This window comes from Stegodyphus dumicola, chromosome X2 (genome assembly GCF_044657685.1).
Source record: "Stegodyphus dumicola isolate Sdum_Otavi_A_Nest chromosome X2, ASM4465768v1".
Classification (NCBI taxonomy): domain Eukaryota; kingdom Metazoa; phylum Arthropoda; class Arachnida; order Araneae; family Eresidae; genus Stegodyphus; species Stegodyphus dumicola.
In genome coordinates this window covers 37,903,091-37,919,911 of record NC_140781.1, presented here as the reverse complement: position 1 = coordinate 37,919,911, position 16,821 = coordinate 37,903,091, and the positions used below count along the sequence as shown (strand labels likewise).

The window sequence follows — 16,821 nt, the reverse complement described above, 5'->3', positions numbered from 1 at the left end:
GCTTACATGAAGAAGGTATTTTATTTAGTGCCTAAGTGAAATTAAGAATTGGAATTTTTAAGTGAAAATCTTCACATGTTTTATTGTGTAAGAAAAAATGAAATGAGCATGCGTAAAGCATATTAAGAAAAAAAAATTGCGGCTTTTAGGTTCAGGTTTTAGATCATTCCGGAAAATGGACATCCCGGATTTCAGACTTTATACTGTATAATACACGGCGATAATATTTGGGGGCAACAATTTAAAAAGTGATTCACCATTTATAGTTTTCAGCGCAAAATGCCAAAGCAAAATTAATAGTCCTTCAGGGCAAATTGTCCCCTTTGGACTAAAAATAAATAAACAAACATAACAAAGTAAACTTTACTGCTTCTTTTCTTATTAGTATTTCTTTCTATTTATTTTTTTAAAACTGAAATTTGTTACTTTTAGAAAAGTTGTGGGTTATATTTCGTAAACTCGGTTGTTACGCTGTAGGTTGGTTTCAAGAGCATGTCCCATATTTCTGAACATTTAGTTTAAAAACTAAAGGATATTTTATGAAAATGTTATCTGTTTAAAGAGAGTATTTGATGAACATGCTTACATGCTACTTATTTATTTAGCAAAGAATGTTCATGTTTATTTCTGGTTTATAAACCACTGTATGTTCAATCATTTTCTTTGTGATTAAACATAGTGGTTGAAATGAAAAAGAGCAATCCTCTTAGGCTCCTACTGAGAGTTGTCATTTAAAGATCTCCAGGGTTCCAGAAATAAGGGTGGCGCTGAGGCATCATTTAAGGCGGTCATAATGCTTTTGAGGTGGTCGCCACTGAACGCCTAGATCCATCAGTAATGCTTTCAAACACTTTTCCATTGACCTCCTAGAAGCATCGGTAAAATTTTTGACATAAGTCTTCTTGACCACCTAAACCCAGTCATATCACTTAGAGGGTTAAGGGCTGATAAAATTTTTAGAATTTAGGGAAAGCACTGGAACTCAAAATTAAGGGATGGCGAAAATTTAGAACTTTAGGGAAGCACTTGGTAGCAGAATTTAAGACCCGCAAAGACTGCATCAGGCGACAAAATATCTAGCACTGCCCCTCAGTAAGCTTAAATATATGTGAGAATTTATTCAGGAATTACACTGGTGTAAGAAATTAAGAGAATTTTCATGTTTTATCTGCGATCTCCAGAACTACTGGACAGATTTTAATAAAATTTGGTGTGAATATAGGTTGATATAATACAAACAAAATAAACATAAATAATATAATAATATAATAAACATAAATAATATAAACATTTATAATAGACACACATGTTCTTGTGTAACACTCATGGGAGTCAGAAGATCTGAAACAGCGGTTGCAGAAGACACAAAAGAAATGGATTAATAGAGGGTATGGTCCCTTCTTACAGCCATACAGGCCTCGCAGCATGACTGGAAATAAGGCAGTTTATCAGTGCTTGTGGCAATTGGTCCCACTTATTCAACAACGCTGTTTTCAGTTCCTGGATGGTTCTCAGAGCGGGATTGTGAGTTGCAAATGCCTTGCCCAGAGTGTCCCAGACATGGTTTATAGGGTTGAGGTCTGGAGACCTGGCTGGCCAATCCATCTGGCGAATATCCTCTCTATCGAGAAATTTGTCGACCAGAAGAGATCTATGTGGCCTCGCATTATCATCCTGAAAGATGAACTCGGGGCCCACTGCACCCCGGAAAAGGCAAACATAGGGCTCCAAGACCTCATTCCTATACCTCACACCAGTCAAAGGGCCATCCAACATGACGCCTACCCAGACCATTCGTCTTCTTCTTCAATGGCCAGACAGCCCAGGATGGGCCCTTGCCTTCCTCAGAATCGAATTCCAAGCTCTTCTATCCCTGGCCATGGACATCCAGTTGGTTATTTAAAAAATTTTTAAGTCTATTTCCAAATAGTCGAGCCACCTAAGTTTAGGTCTCCCTCTTTTTTGGGTGCCAAATGGTCTGGCCAAGATCTTTTTAGTTACTCGATTTTCATCCATTCTGCACAGGTGTCCTGCCCATTTAATTCTTATATATTTTACTATATGTAGTTCTTTAAAAGATTTATAGAGTTCATAGTTAGTTCTTCTTCTCCAGATATTGTTACATTTTATGCCACCGAAAATACTTCTCAAAATTCTTCTTTCAAAGACAGAAATGATACTTTTAGCCTTTTCTGTCATTGCCCAGGTCTGAGCAGAGTATGTAAGAATAGGTCTGATTAAGCTTTTGTAAACTAAAATTTTCGTTTTACCTCTGATCCTAAATATTTAAATTTGCTAACAGTTTCAAATTTGTAATTCCCAATTTCAAAATAGGGGCTGCTGTTATTACCACATGGCATGTATTTAGTTTTATTTTGGTTGATTGCTAGATGCAGTTTGCTGGCTGCATCCTCTAAAGATGTAAAAGCCTCTCTAAGTGACTCGGGAGTACGTGCCACTATGTCGATATCTTAAGCAAACGCAAAAATCTGAACAGTCTCGTTAAAAATAGTTCTACGAGTATTAATGTTGGAGTCTTTTAAGATTTCTTTGAGGGCAAGGTTAAAAAGCAAGCAGGCAAGTGCATCACCCTGTCTGAGCCAATTTGAAACAACAATAGGCTCAGAAAGATTATTCTAGATTTTAGCCCTAAGTTTTGTCTCAGTAAGAGTAATGGTGACCAAATTTATAAGTTTTTCAGGTATTGCAAATTCTCTCATAGCTTCAATTAAATATTTTCTGTGTATTGAATCGTAGGCAGTCTTAAAATAAACAAAAAGGTGGTGTGTTGCAATGCCATATTCATTAGTTTTTTCCAAAATTTGCCTAAATTTAAAGATTTGTTTTGTTGTAGATCTTCCTTTGTGGAAACCACATTGGTAATCCCTACAATATTTTCTGTATAAGTTACTAGTCTACTAAAAAAATATATTGGAAAATAGTTTGTAACAAAACACAAAGGAGACTGATTCCCCTGTAGCTGGTACATTCCAAAATGTCTCCTTTTTCGTGTTTAGGACAAATGATGCTCAGTTTCCCATCTTTGGGTAAAACTTCTTGGTTCCAAATTGATTCAATGAGGTGATGTATTTCCTCAGTGTTTTTACCTGCAACACTTTTAATAAGTTCTGAAGTAATCGAGTAAGGGCCTTGGCCCTTGTTATTTTTTAGCTTTTTAATTCCTTCTCTAACTTCTGCCAAAGATGATGGGATACTATCGGTGTTTACAGAGGTAGTTGGATAGGTTGAAAACCCATCCCGCATATGCTCATTCAACAAGTTACTAAAGTGCTCATTCCACCTGTGAAGTACCTCTTTTCTATCTTATAGGATGATGATGTTTTTGTCTCTACAGGCAGTGGTTCTAAGCTTAAAATCTTTGCGGCCAAGATTAATTTCACGATAGAAAGCACGGCTTTCGTGGCCCCTCTCAGATATTCAACATCCTTAAATAGGTCATTGTGAAAAGGTCTTTTCTTAAGCCTATGGATCTTCTTCTCCTGTATTCTAAATGTCTTATATTCCTCAACAGAGTCTTGAATGTCACTTTTGGACCATATTTTTATAAGCAGCTCTTTTTGCCTGTGTTACAAGCAGGCATTCATAATCAAACCAATCCCTTGGTTTGGGTTTTTCCATCTATCCCAGTGTGTTGTCAGCTGAGCATATGATAGAATTTTTTAGCAAACTCCACTTATTTTCCACGGTTTCCAGTTCGGCCATGTTTTTATATCTTAGTTCTCCCCTGAGTGAGGACTGGAAATTTCGTTCAGTTGCCTCATTTTTCAGCTTTTCACGATCGAACTTTTTATGCATCTCTCCGTGTATCTTTCAGGCATTTGAAATTTTAGCAATTAGTTTAGCAGTAACCAAAAAGTAGTCGGAATCACCAGATGGCGCCGCCTCGATAAGTTCTAGCATCCTGAATATCCAAAGAATGCCTAGAATCGATGAGTACATAATCAAGTGGCCAGACCATTACACCGCCATAATTGTTTATTTTGCGGACATTGGGGGGTAGGTAACGGGTCCCTGGCTCTCTCCATATGAAAGTATGGCGAGAATCGGTGTTAGGCTAAAACGAGACTCGTCGGTGAACAGAACAGTTGACCATAGCTCCGTACTGCAATCACTATGCTGCCTGCACCATGCTCATCGGACTCTCCTGTCCGTAGACGTGAGCGGGACGCAAACAGCCCTCTCTCATTCAATCTTTTGGGAACAGTCATCCTTTATTACACGGGTTCCTGTGGCTGCATACGGGTCCCGAGAGAGCTGAGAAGCTGTAGCCCCTGTGTTGTGCCTCGCTGAAGTGAACAAATAGGATGGATCTTCTCTGGCTGTCGTGGCTCATGGGCGACTTGCCCAGGCTTTCTCTTGATGGAAACATTTCTAGTATTCTGGAATTGTTTAAATAGGTTACACATGATGCTGGGCGTTAAATTAAACTCTCTGCATATCTGGACTTATGATTCGCCTGCCTCTAGCCTCCCCACAATTCACCACCTCATTCCATCATCTAAATGTTGGTGGTTACTCATTTTTACTTTTCTGATGTGAATTTAACCAATTGCTGCAAGATAACACCAAGAAATTCTAAGGTGTGTTAGCGAACGCAATTCGTCTTGCCCTCCATGTGCTTACAAAGCCCGTTTTTCTGCACACAAATGTACAGTTACATATTTGCCATACAAGATTATCATTTTTATCTAGAAACTGTGGTTTTTCCTTCAGTTCAATTCTTTTCATGCAATTCGATAAAATATACAAATTTTCTTAATTGATTTCAAAAGTGTAGATAAGCCTTAAGCATGTGCAAGAATTAGACTTAAGTATAGTAAATAACTAAATTAATACAATTCAGGCTTAATTGTTTCAGTGTGCGATAGAAGCAAGACAAAATTTAATGGAACATTTTGTCTTTTGTCGCCAGTCTCGTGCTACATAGCCAACAATGTATAGCGGATGTTGTTAAGCTGGGCTAAAATTATACTTAAATGATTCCAAAGAATTTCTGTTAACATGGCAGATTGCACTGTTCCTTAACTTTCTGATTTGATCTAGCTTATTATTTATGATTTATTATATCATACAAATAAAACAGCACGAATGACGCAAGCGTTAATTAATGATTGGTTCGAAAATCAATTCATACCCAAGGCTCAGCAATATTTGAATTCGGTTGGTTTACCAGATGATGCAAAACCTGTCTTGAGTGTAGAAACTGCTCTTAACTAAACTCTTAAACGAACAAATAGGATATAATCCGATCCCTAAAGATCCTTCACCTTCGGATTTGTCAACAATAAAAACTGCGATCAAATCTTCGCAAATCATTTCAGCCAACTTAAAACATTCACTTATCCCATCTGTTGCGAATTGTGCCAGATTATATGCTCCTCCCAAAATTCAAAAAAGTGGTATTCCTTTCCGCCCTATTGTATCAAATTTAGGTACTGCCTCGTATCCATTAGCTAAATATTTAGTTTCTAGATTTTCAACTCTATTAGACAATAACATTTACACCATAAAAAATTCAATAGAGTTTGTAAAAAAAGTTAAAAACATTTCTCATAGTAATTTACTCATGGTTTCTTTTGGTGTAAAATCATTATTCACCAATGTCCCAGTGGAGGGTGCATTAAGATGTCTAGAAACCAGACTTCGCGAATTTCATTTCTCTTGCATCGAAATTGATGAGCTAATTTCTCTCACTCAACTCTGTTTGAAACAAACACATTTTGTTTTCCAAAATAAATATTACAAGCAAACTGAGGGATTAGCCATGGGAAGCCCCCTCAGTCCCATCCTGGCTGATATCTACATGCATTATTATGAATCAAAATTGTTTGAAACTTTAAACTTCCCGGCATGGTTCTGCTACGTAGACGATACTTTTACTCTGTTTGAAGGTAATAAAGATGATTTAAATAAAGTTCTTTCAACAATGAATTCTATTGATCCTGCTATTCAGTTCACTTTTGAACTTGAGACTTGCAATTCTCTTCCGTTTCTCGACATTCTGGTCACACATAACACATCCAACTTCAGTACTACGGTTTACCGTAAACCTTCATCGGTTTGCCTTCCATCACACTTTAAATCATGTCATCCGACTAATCAAAAGTTAGCTTCATTTTATTCCTATGTTTTCCGTGCTCTTCAAGTTTGCTCCTCCAAACTAGCCCTTGATGAAGAACAAAAGTATTTAAAAGCAATAGCTATTGACAGGGGCTTTCCACCCAACATTATTAATCAAGCAGTTAAAATCTTTTCATCTTAACACACTAAAAGGCACAATCTTGTTTTAGGAGATTATAAAAATTCTGTTGTCATTCCCTTCTTTCCATCAATTAGCTATAAAGTTGCACATATTTTGCAGAAATTTAACTTTCGGGTTGTTTATTCTCCCATCAATAAAATTCAGACTTCCATACTCAAGGACCCCATTCCGGATATGAATTCCTGGGGTATTTATAGGATTCCTTGCCAGTGTGGTTTAATTTACATTGGCCAAACTAAGAGAGCCTTAAAATTTCGTGTCAAGGAACATGAGGCATATGTTAGAAAAAAGGAAACACAGAAGTCTTCTGTTGCTCAACATTGTTGGTCCGAAAACCACACTTTCAGTTTTTCTGTTGCCAAAATTATTCAAAAAACATCTTCCAATTGGGAACTGGATTTTCTAGAGGCATTTCACATTCATAAAAATCTTTCTGTTCTATTTAACGATCCTAATTCCAATCCAAATTTGCCTTCGGCCTTTAAAGAAATTATGTCTTAGTTCTGGTTTCACCAACAGATGGCTCCACTTGCTTATTCTTGTCCAGGCTTTCTTATCTTATCTAATCATTATTTCCTATCTTGTTCATTTGCGGTTTTGCAGCTGAAGATGGTGGTTCGGTAAAACCATCGAAACTAGTCCTGTGAAAATTTTGTAAATATAACGCTGATTTTTGTTGTTTGACTTCTGAATTAGTATTTATTCGGCGTGTTATTGTGTCTTAGTTATAACTGCTTACTGCTTGCCCTTAAAGTTTATCTTTGCATATTAAAGCGAGTTATTGCCTTTCATTAACCCTTACCGTAGTCACAAGATAAAACACAAAAATGTAAAACGTATTCTTCGCATCTAGTGAGACTTAAAATAATGTAAAACAACTTATCACCTCTGCTGCTTTAGTGGCTTATTAGAATCTTAAAGTATATTAACTGAGTCACAACCCCTACAGGTAAGCAGTAGCAGTGACAACAGCCAGTCTTTTGTTGTTCATCATGCTGATTATGATTTTACCTCTCATTTTAACCTATGCCGCTTGACATAAAATCTGCTTACTATTTACTAAAGCTTTAGACTGAGCACGTATATGACAAAATAAGGTATGAAATAAAATCAACATAAAGCTAACTGTTAGTAAAAGGTAAATAAAATGTCACTTATCTCCTTTCAAATATGTTCAGTTCTTATAAGTGTAAAATATATAATGCTCCTTGATAAATTTCATATATTTTATTCTCAGACTTAATAATAATTATGTTAATTAAGTCATGTTTAATAATAATGCATCCTAATTACGGATCTATTTTATTTTTAGGATGGTATTACAAAAGTGATGTTCAGGCATAGATAATATTTTGAATTGAATTTATTCAGTTCCCATTCGCTCATAGGTCCTTAATTTTTTTCATTAATGGTCCTTAAAAGTACTTAATTTCCGTGTCCAGAAATGTGTACGAACCCTGGTACAGGTTACAAAATTGTAGCAAAGTTAATTCATTCACAATCGACGAAATGAAGGTATTTTGAGGGATCTGTATGTACATGTCAGTTGTAGATTTACCATTTAGAAGATGGGAATGATCATGCAAACAAGGCAGGAAATGATTTCAAATGCAATGACCGTAAATCGTTGGGAAGAGATTTGTATGCATGTATGTATATGCATGCTGTCCACTGTAGTGACAAACTGTAGCAATTATTTAAAACAAAATTTGAATAAAATTTTTTTAATTATTACTAAGTTTATTTTAAGTAGAAAAAATACAAACATTTTCGTTTTCTAGAATATTTGTATGCAACAAAGGGTTAAGCTTTTTTTGTAAATTTTGGTACCCTTTAGTTCATAAATGCTTCATTATTTCATAAATCATGATTTCATATTTTTAATTTCATAATTTCTGCATGCCATCTTATTAAATTTACACTGATAATCGGATACACGGAATCCGACATCACCAATGTCCCGACGAGTCCGTATCTGGAATTTTGTGTTGTATTAAACTAAAATAAACAAGATTCTTACATGAAGACCATGTTGTTCAAGGTTTTCTAATTTTAATTCGCAACACATCTCATGAAATCTCAAGAAATAAATTAATGAAATCTTATGTTGTGAGCATATGCAACACACAATCAAAGGTTTAGTGATTTTCTGCACAGGTTCGTATTTTTGTTTAACTGTTATTTTCAGTTAGATTTGTAAGTGCATATTAAAGCATTCAATAGTGGTTGAAAGAAAAAATATGCCATGAACAGTGTCAAATATTTGGAAAGACCGGTTTAAATTTAGTAAACATGTTAGTAGAGATTTTATGTTACTTGAGTAATTTAGGCGTATTTATAATATATGATTAAAACGATTTTGAATAAAAAGATCATTCTAGATTTTGGGCATCTGCCTCTCGAACTTTGTAGCGCATTGCTTCTACATTCATGAAGAAAGAGTTTTTGTTTGAAACGTTAATGAGGTATTTCATGTTAATGCCATTAATTTAAATACAAGACATATATTTAATGCTACTTCTGTTGAACCAAAAATACTATATTACACTAAAGAAATAAATGCGATTCTCACATGAAATCCATGTTCTTCAAATTTTTGTAATTTTAATTCATACCATATGGCAAACATAAACATATTACACTCAATTATAAATCAAGTATTATTAATCAATCAGTTAATCTGAGAAAAGGAATAAGTTATACCTAGCAAGCAAAAAATAGATATATATTACATTCAGAATTCTAAAGATTTTAACATAAACTTTTCCAAGGTCTGCTGGGAAAAATGTATCAGACAATTGCAAATGCACGATAAACTTTTCTCTCAAGGTCTGCTGGAAAAAATGTATCAGACAATTGCAAATGCACGATTGCCAAAGATCACATGATCATTTTATTTTCAAGATCTGTTATTAGAAAATGCATTGTGAATGCATATATGTTAAGATTTAATTCATATTGAAGATGAGAAATCATTAAATTCTACTTTAAACCATGTAGAGGGGAATATAATAAAGGCCCTGAGGGCGAGATTTCATTTCATGAAATGTAAGTGCAATGTTTAATATAAATGCCATTAATTTAAAATTTACATAAGTGTATTTTATATTATTTGCATGTGCGAGAGAAAACGGTGGCATGAATATGGTTATATTAAGATTTAATTTGTAGTGAAAAAAAGTACAAACCAGGAAGATGTGCATCTCTAAGTGAAGATGAATATAATGCAGATGAAGAGAGAGAAATTGGCTTTAAAGAAAGGTAATTTAATTTTAGTGATAATGATTTAAACTTGTATAAGTGTTTTTAAAAGTTTTGTTTTTGTAATTAGATGCTGAAAGCCACTTGACCATGTATAATTTAATGTCTATTTCATGTATCTGTTAAACCCAATTACCTGACAGGATTTACGAACACTACAGTGCAAAACTTAGTTTAACTGTTATTTTCGTTTAGATTTGTAAGTGCATATTAAAGCATTCAATAGTGGTTGGAAAAAAATATTTCGTGAACCGTATCAAATATTTCGAATGGCCGGTTTAAATTTAGTAAACATGTTACTACAGACTTTATTTATATGTATCAATATCTGGGTGTAGTCAGTAAACCTTTTAGTTCAACAGCTAGTAGAATAGATTACTGGATTATAAGCATAAAGATGGAACCATGTGATCTGCAGGTTCAGGAGTAATTTTCAGATCTAGCAGTGGTCAGAGTCTAGGAAATGATGCTTCAGGGAGAATATCAAGGCAACAGCATTTATGTGATATTTGCTAGTGTGCGACAGAAATCATAATCTGATAAAAAAATATAAATCTTCTCAACCATCTTTTTAGTGAAGATTTTGTGCTGACAGTAATAATTACTTTAAATGAGTTTTCGTCCCATTCAACACATTTTTCAACTTCCAGTCTGCTATCTTCATTTACTTAAGGCTGTATGACTACCCACTTGTGACTTCTGTAAGTTCAGATCAGGTTAAGTCAATTTTTACTTGAAATTATTACTTTCCAAAGTTAGTCTTATCTGACTTTTCTGTGTGGCTTGCTTTATTGACAAAATGCAAGATTGCTCTCTAGCAATTTGTGGATTTTCATGGACATTGAGCCCTTTCAATTGAAAGTTTCTGTGCACATTAGGCAGATGTGCATGGCTGCTGTTATGGCTGTTTCGTCGAATGCTCTAGATCTACACATATTCTTGTACAGTTGTGTCTATTGAAACTGTTAGACTGATTACTAAGAAGAGAGAAGATTTTTAGACTTTAAATGTACAGTTTCATCCCCTTATAATATTGTTTTTATTTTGAATTTAGTGATACATATGGATTCATTGTACTCATGTGGACTTTCGCTTTGAATATTGTGCTATCATAAATCATGTCTTCAACTTCTAAGTTTAAAGTTAGAAGCTCATACTGTTTTTCTTCTAAAGTTAACAAAAATTTTGACAAATTTTCTTGAATGCCTTCGTTTTTATTAATATCACGACTTTCAAAATAAGAAACAATTCTATGAAGTAATTTTGTGCAAGCACTTCTAATGACTTCCTCCTTGATTTCAATTTCTCAATAGCTTCCATTTTATACACTTAACAAGATTTAAAGTGATAATAATTCAAGTGATAAAACTATTAAATTACCGAATTGCAGTACTTGTAATCTGAGTATTTGAAAATTATCCTGGAACAAATAATCCTAAGCTTCTGGGTTTTGGGCACCATGAAGAAATAATAATATATTACACTAAAGAAATAAACGAGATTCTCGCTTGAAGACATTGTTCAAATTTTTTTAATTTTAATTCATGACACATTTCATACATAAACGTATTAGACTGAATTATAAACCAAGTATAGTTAATTAACCAGGTAATCCGAGAAAGTGAATAAACTAAACCTAGTAAGAAAAAATATATATGTTGCATTAAAAATTTTAAAGATTTTAACATAAAGTTTTCTCGCGAGGCCTACTGAAAAAAAGATATCAGACGATTGCAAACCCATGGTCATTTTATTTTCAAAATCTGTTATTAGAACATGCATGAATTGAATGTATGTTAACATTTACTTCATAGTGAAGATGACAAATCATTAAATTCTACTTTACCATGTGGAAGGAAATATAATAAAGGTCCTGTTGTTCATAGTGATGAAGAGGAGGAGGGCGAGATTTCATTAGATGAAATGTAAGTGCAATGTTTAATATTAATGCCATTAATTTAAAATTTACATAAGTGTATTTTATATTACTTGCATATGTGAAAGAAAAAGGTGGCATGAATATGGTTATATTAAGATTTGTTTTGTAGTGAAAAAAAGTACAAACCAGGAAGTTGTGCATCTCTAAGTGAAGATGAATGTAATGCAGATGAAGAGAGAGAAATTGGGTTTAAAAAAAGGTAATTTGATTTTAATGATTATGATTTAAACTTGTATAAGTGTATTTAAAAATTGTGTTTTTGTAATTAGATGCTGAAAGCCACTTGAGCATGTATAATTTAATGTCTATTTTGTGTATCTGTTAAATCTAATTACCTGACAGGATTTACAAACACTACAGTGCAAGACTTTGTTTAACTGTTATTTTTGTTTAGATTTGTAAGTGCATATTAAAGCATTCAATAGTGGTTGAAAGAAAAAATATTTCGTGAACAGTATCAAATATTTGGAAGGGCCAGTTTAAATTTAGTAAACTTAGTTAGTACAGAATTTATATATATCTATATCTGGGTGTAGTCAGTAAACATTTTAGTTCAACAGCTAGTAGAATAGATTACTGGATTATAGGCATAAAGATGGAACCACGTGATCTGTAGATGCAGGAGTTAATTTTCAGATTTAGCGGTGGTCAGAGTCTAGGAAATGATGCTTCAGGGAGAATATCAAGGCAACAGCATTTATGTGATATTTGCTTATGTGTCACAGAAATCAGAATCTGATAAATATAAATCTTCTCAACCTTTTTTTTATTGAATATTTCGTGCTGACAGTAATAATTACTTTTAATGAGTTTTCGTCCCATTGAACACATTTTTCAATTTCCGGTTTGCTCTCTTCATTTACTTCAGGCTGTATGACTACCCACTTGTGACTTCCGTAAGTTTAGATCAGGTTAAGTCAATTTTTACTTGAAATTATTACTTTCCAAAGTTAGTCTTATCTGTCCTCTGTGTGGCTTGCTTTATTGACAAAACACATGATTGCTCTCGAGCAGTTTGTGGATTTTCATGGACATTGAGCCCTTTCAATTGAAAGTTTCTTTGCACATTAGGCAGATGTATGGCTGTTTAGTCAAATGCTGTAAATCTACACTTATCCTTGTACAGTTGTGTTTATTGAAAATGTTAGACTGAATACTAAGAAGAGAGAAGATTTTTTGACTTTAAATGTACAGTTTCATTCCCCCTTTTAATTTTGTTTTTATTTTGAAATTAGTGTTACTTATAGATTCATTGTACTCATGTGGGCTTTGAATTTCCGCTTTGAATATTGTACTATCATAAATCATGTCTTCAATTTCCAAGTTAGAAGCTCATTCTATTTTTCTTCTAAAGTTAACGAAAATTCTGACCAATTTTCTTGAATGCCTTCATTTTTATTAATATCAAGACATTCAAAATAAACAATTCTATGAAGTAATTTTGTTCAAGCACTTCTAATGACTTCCTCCTTGATTTCAACTTCTCAAGAGCTTCCATTTTATACACTTAACAAGATTTAAAGTGATAATAATTCAAGTGATAAAATTATTAAATTACAGAATTCTAGTACTAGTAATCTGGGTATTCGAAAATTATACCGGAACAATTAAAAATAAATAATCCTAGGCTTCTGGGTCTTGGGCACCATGAAGAAATAGTACTATATTACACTAAAGAAAGAAATGAGATTCTCGGTTGAAGACATTGTTCAATATTTTCTAATTTTAATTTATGACACATTTCATACATAAACACATTAGACTGAATTATAAACCAAGTATAGTTAATTAATCAGGTAATCCGAGAAAGTGAATAAACTAAACCTAGTAAGCAAAAGATATATATGCATACCTGCCAACTTTTACGAATTTTTCGTAATTTTTACGAAAATGCGTTTGTCTTTACGATTTTACGATCGTAATCCATTTTTTACGATTTTTTTTCCTTTTTCAAGTGTTTTTAGTGATTTTTGGTCGAAATTTTAGAATTTTTCACCAATTCAGCGATTTTCGCCAATTACATCGTGTTTTACCGCCAACTACCGACTACTTCGAATCCAGTAACCTGCGGTTTCTCCCAACTCGCCGCTTATAACCAGCCAATCCAATGCACTGAACATGTTTCTCCCACTCTTTTCTTTGTGGCGCCAGATTATTTTTTTCGCGTTCGCTTCAGCAGCAAGGGAATTACTCAGCTCAGACTCAGCGAGCGTGGATTGTCGGATTCTGGTGTTTTTTTTTTTTTTTCTTTTTCTTGCACGTGCTGCGAATTTTCTTAATACGCCGTTGTTACGAAATGAGTTCAAAAAAACCGTATTCTCAATAGCTTCGGCCTGCCTACAAAGCCGAATTTCCAACAATTAAAGAATCCTTCAAAGGAAATAACTATGCATTTTGCAACGTGTGCGTTTGTGCCTTCATAATAAGTCACGGTGGAAGAAGCGACATTGTGAAGCATGTTAAGTCTAAAAATCATGAAGTTAATGCTTCGGCTTCGACAACGTCAAAGAAAGTGGATGATTTTTTTTCAAATTTGGCTACGAATTCGGATGCCAATGTCATTTTGGCAGAGTGTTTGTTTGCTGCATTCCTCATCGAACACAACATGCCGCTAAGCGCTGCCGATCACGCCGGTCAACTTTTCAAATGGATGTTTCATCTTTTGACAAATTGAAAATTCATCTTTTGAAAAGATTCGTTTTTTTATTCATAAATTTCCATTTTTGTTAACAATTAAAGAAAATGAATGCCATAATGATGCTTTAGATGAACTACAGAACCAATTTTCTGCTGCACAGTTTGAAGACTTTGCCAGTTCTGGAGAAGATAGACTCGATGTCCTCATTGGTACCTTAAAAAGAATAAAAAGAGCTCATGGAACACCAAAATATGATAGACTAGCAAGAGTTTTATGTGCTATTCTCGTAATTCCACACAGTAATGCTGAGTGCGAGAGAGTCTTCAGTGTTGTAAAGAAAAACAAAACTATGTTTCGTTCTTCAATTTCACCAAAAACTCTACAAAACATTTTAATTGCTAAATGTTATGAGGAAACTAATTGTTATAACAGGAAATTTTCCAAAGAATTTTTTGCTAAACCCAAAAAATGCACTCTAAATTCATTGCAATAATTTTTTTGTGTAACATTAAGTTCTTGTTTTATGTTTCCTAATAAATTTTTTAGTTACTACTTAACTGAGATTTACTAATGTAAGTACAATTTTCTTTTTTCTGTTTGTATAAATTGTTATTTTATCAATATCAAAGCATGATATTAATTCTTCGTGTTCTTCTGAATTTTGGAGAAATCTTCTGAATTTGGGGGAGAAATCTTCTGAATTTTTATTTTTAGAGGTTGGCAGGTATGTATATGTTACATTAAAAATTTTAAAGATTTTAACATAAAGTTTTCTCGCGAGGCCTACTGAGAAAAAGATATCAGACGATTGCAAACCCATAATCACCAAAGATCACATGGCCATTTTATTTTCAACACCTGTTATTATAAAATGCAGTGTGAATGAATGTATGTTAACATTTACTTCATAGTGAAGATGCCAAACCATTAAATTCTACTTTACCATGTAGAGGGAAATATAATAAAGGTCCTGTTGTTCACAGTGATGAAGAGGAGGAGGGCGAGATTTCATTTGATGAAATGTAAGTGCAATGTTTAATATTAATGCCATTAATTTAAAATTTACATAAGTGTATTTTATATTACTTGCATATGTGAAAGAAAAAGGTGGCATGAGTATGCATATTTTTATATTTGTTTTGTAGTGGAAAAGAAAAGTGCAAACCAGCAGGTTGTGTATCACTAAATGAAGATGAATATAATGCAGATGAAGAGAGAGCAAATGTGTTTGAAAAAAGGTAATTATTTGATTTTAGTTACAGTAATTTATACATGCATAAGTGTGTGCATGGAAAATATCAAAAATGCTTCTAATCTTATCATGTGGGCAAGCATTGTTATAGAAAGGAATTTTTTATTAATAAAGAAATTGAAAACTTACAATTTAAAAGATTCATCTAAATATGTCTTGATGCATCATACTCAGAGCTGGCACTGGGCATTTTTCCACCTGATGCAATCTCTGTGGATCCTAAATTCTGCTGCATAGTGATTTTCTAAACTCTGCTTCCAATGCCTGCTCTAAATTCTAAAAGTTTTGTCGTTTCTAGATTTTGTTATTCTGTGTGTCACTAAATTCTTAAAATTCTGCCACACCAGCTCTATAACCAGCCCTTACCATATGTATTTCATATTTCTTCTGAGTGTTCATGTTACTAAAGAAATAAAATTAGCATCATTTTCTATACATTCTAAATGCATTTAGTTTTTTTAGATTAACAGAAATCCTTAATTAAATCCAAAAATTCTAAAATGAAAAGGAAACGTGTTGAAAAAAGAAACTGAACACATAAAGAAAATTATTCTTCAAAAATATGTGTTATTATTATGTAAATTACTCAGTTTATGATTTCAGCCTTTACTATAATTCCCCAGTTCTATTTCCTCATATGATAGATATACTGAGCCAGATTAAATTAAAATTAAATTTTAAAATCTTCGACCACTAGTCCACCTTTTTAGTTTGAATTTGACTGTTCTTGTTTAATTGTGTCACCATGAGCTGTAATTGATTTTGTTAGCATGAGAACATGCCTTTATATTTTAAGTTCTTTTTAAATAAGAGGCTTATTTAAACCTGCGTATGATTTTCTAGTTACTTTCATATGTAGCGATTCAGATTTCCTTCACGTTTGTTGGGGGTTTTGGATTATTTAACTTTTGCCAAATGAAGTAAATCTTCATAGGTACATTGTGGAGAGATTGACAAGTTAGCAGATAAAGCATGTAGAAACTAGTGAGAACGTTGGTTTGTTTATTGAGACAAATTTCTGAAATTGTTTGAAAAGATGCTTAAAGAGAAGGAAATCGATAAAATATTAGCCAGAATGTCTGGAAAGACTTCAAATTAAAATGATGCATAAATATTTTGTTGAGTGTTATTGTTACAAAACATAAATGTTTTATAGCTTTTAATGTGTAATTATCCTAATATCGATTAAGAATCAATGTCATAAATTACATGTATTTTAAACTGTGAAATTTTATTAAATTGGGATTTTAATACCGCATACTGCTTACCCTTAAAAATTATCTCTGCATATTAAAGCAAGTTATTGCCTTTCATTAATCTTTACCGTGGTCACAAAATTGTAAAACTTATTCTTTGCATCTAGTGAGACTTAAAGTAATACAAAGGAACTTGTCACCTCTGGTGCTTCAGTGGCTAATTGGAACCTTAAAGTACATTAGCTGGGTTAC

General features: G+C 33.3%; 1 protein-coding gene across 7 annotated transcripts in view; it reads left to right on the top strand.

Moving 5' to 3' along the window:
* The window catches only part of LOC118197107 (uncharacterized), a 289,292-nt gene that overhangs the window by 163,951 nt on the left and 108,520 nt on the right, over positions 1-16,821 (top strand). For 4 of the 7 annotated variants that reach the window (XM_085809940.1, XM_085809935.1, XM_085809933.1 and 1 more), the window contains exons 14-18: positions 9,455-9,544; positions 11,359-11,469; positions 11,593-11,682; positions 15,072-15,143; positions 15,267-15,359. In XM_085809940.1, the coding sequence (XP_085666066.1) occupies positions 9,455-9,544; positions 11,359-11,469; positions 11,593-11,682; positions 15,072-15,143; positions 15,267-15,359 (456 nt within the window). The remainder of the gene's footprint in view (positions 1-9,454; positions 9,545-11,358; positions 11,470-11,592; positions 11,683-15,071; positions 15,144-15,266; positions 15,360-16,821) is intronic. The other 3 variants (XM_085809939.1, XM_085809938.1, XM_085809936.1) reach the window with 3 other exon arrangements.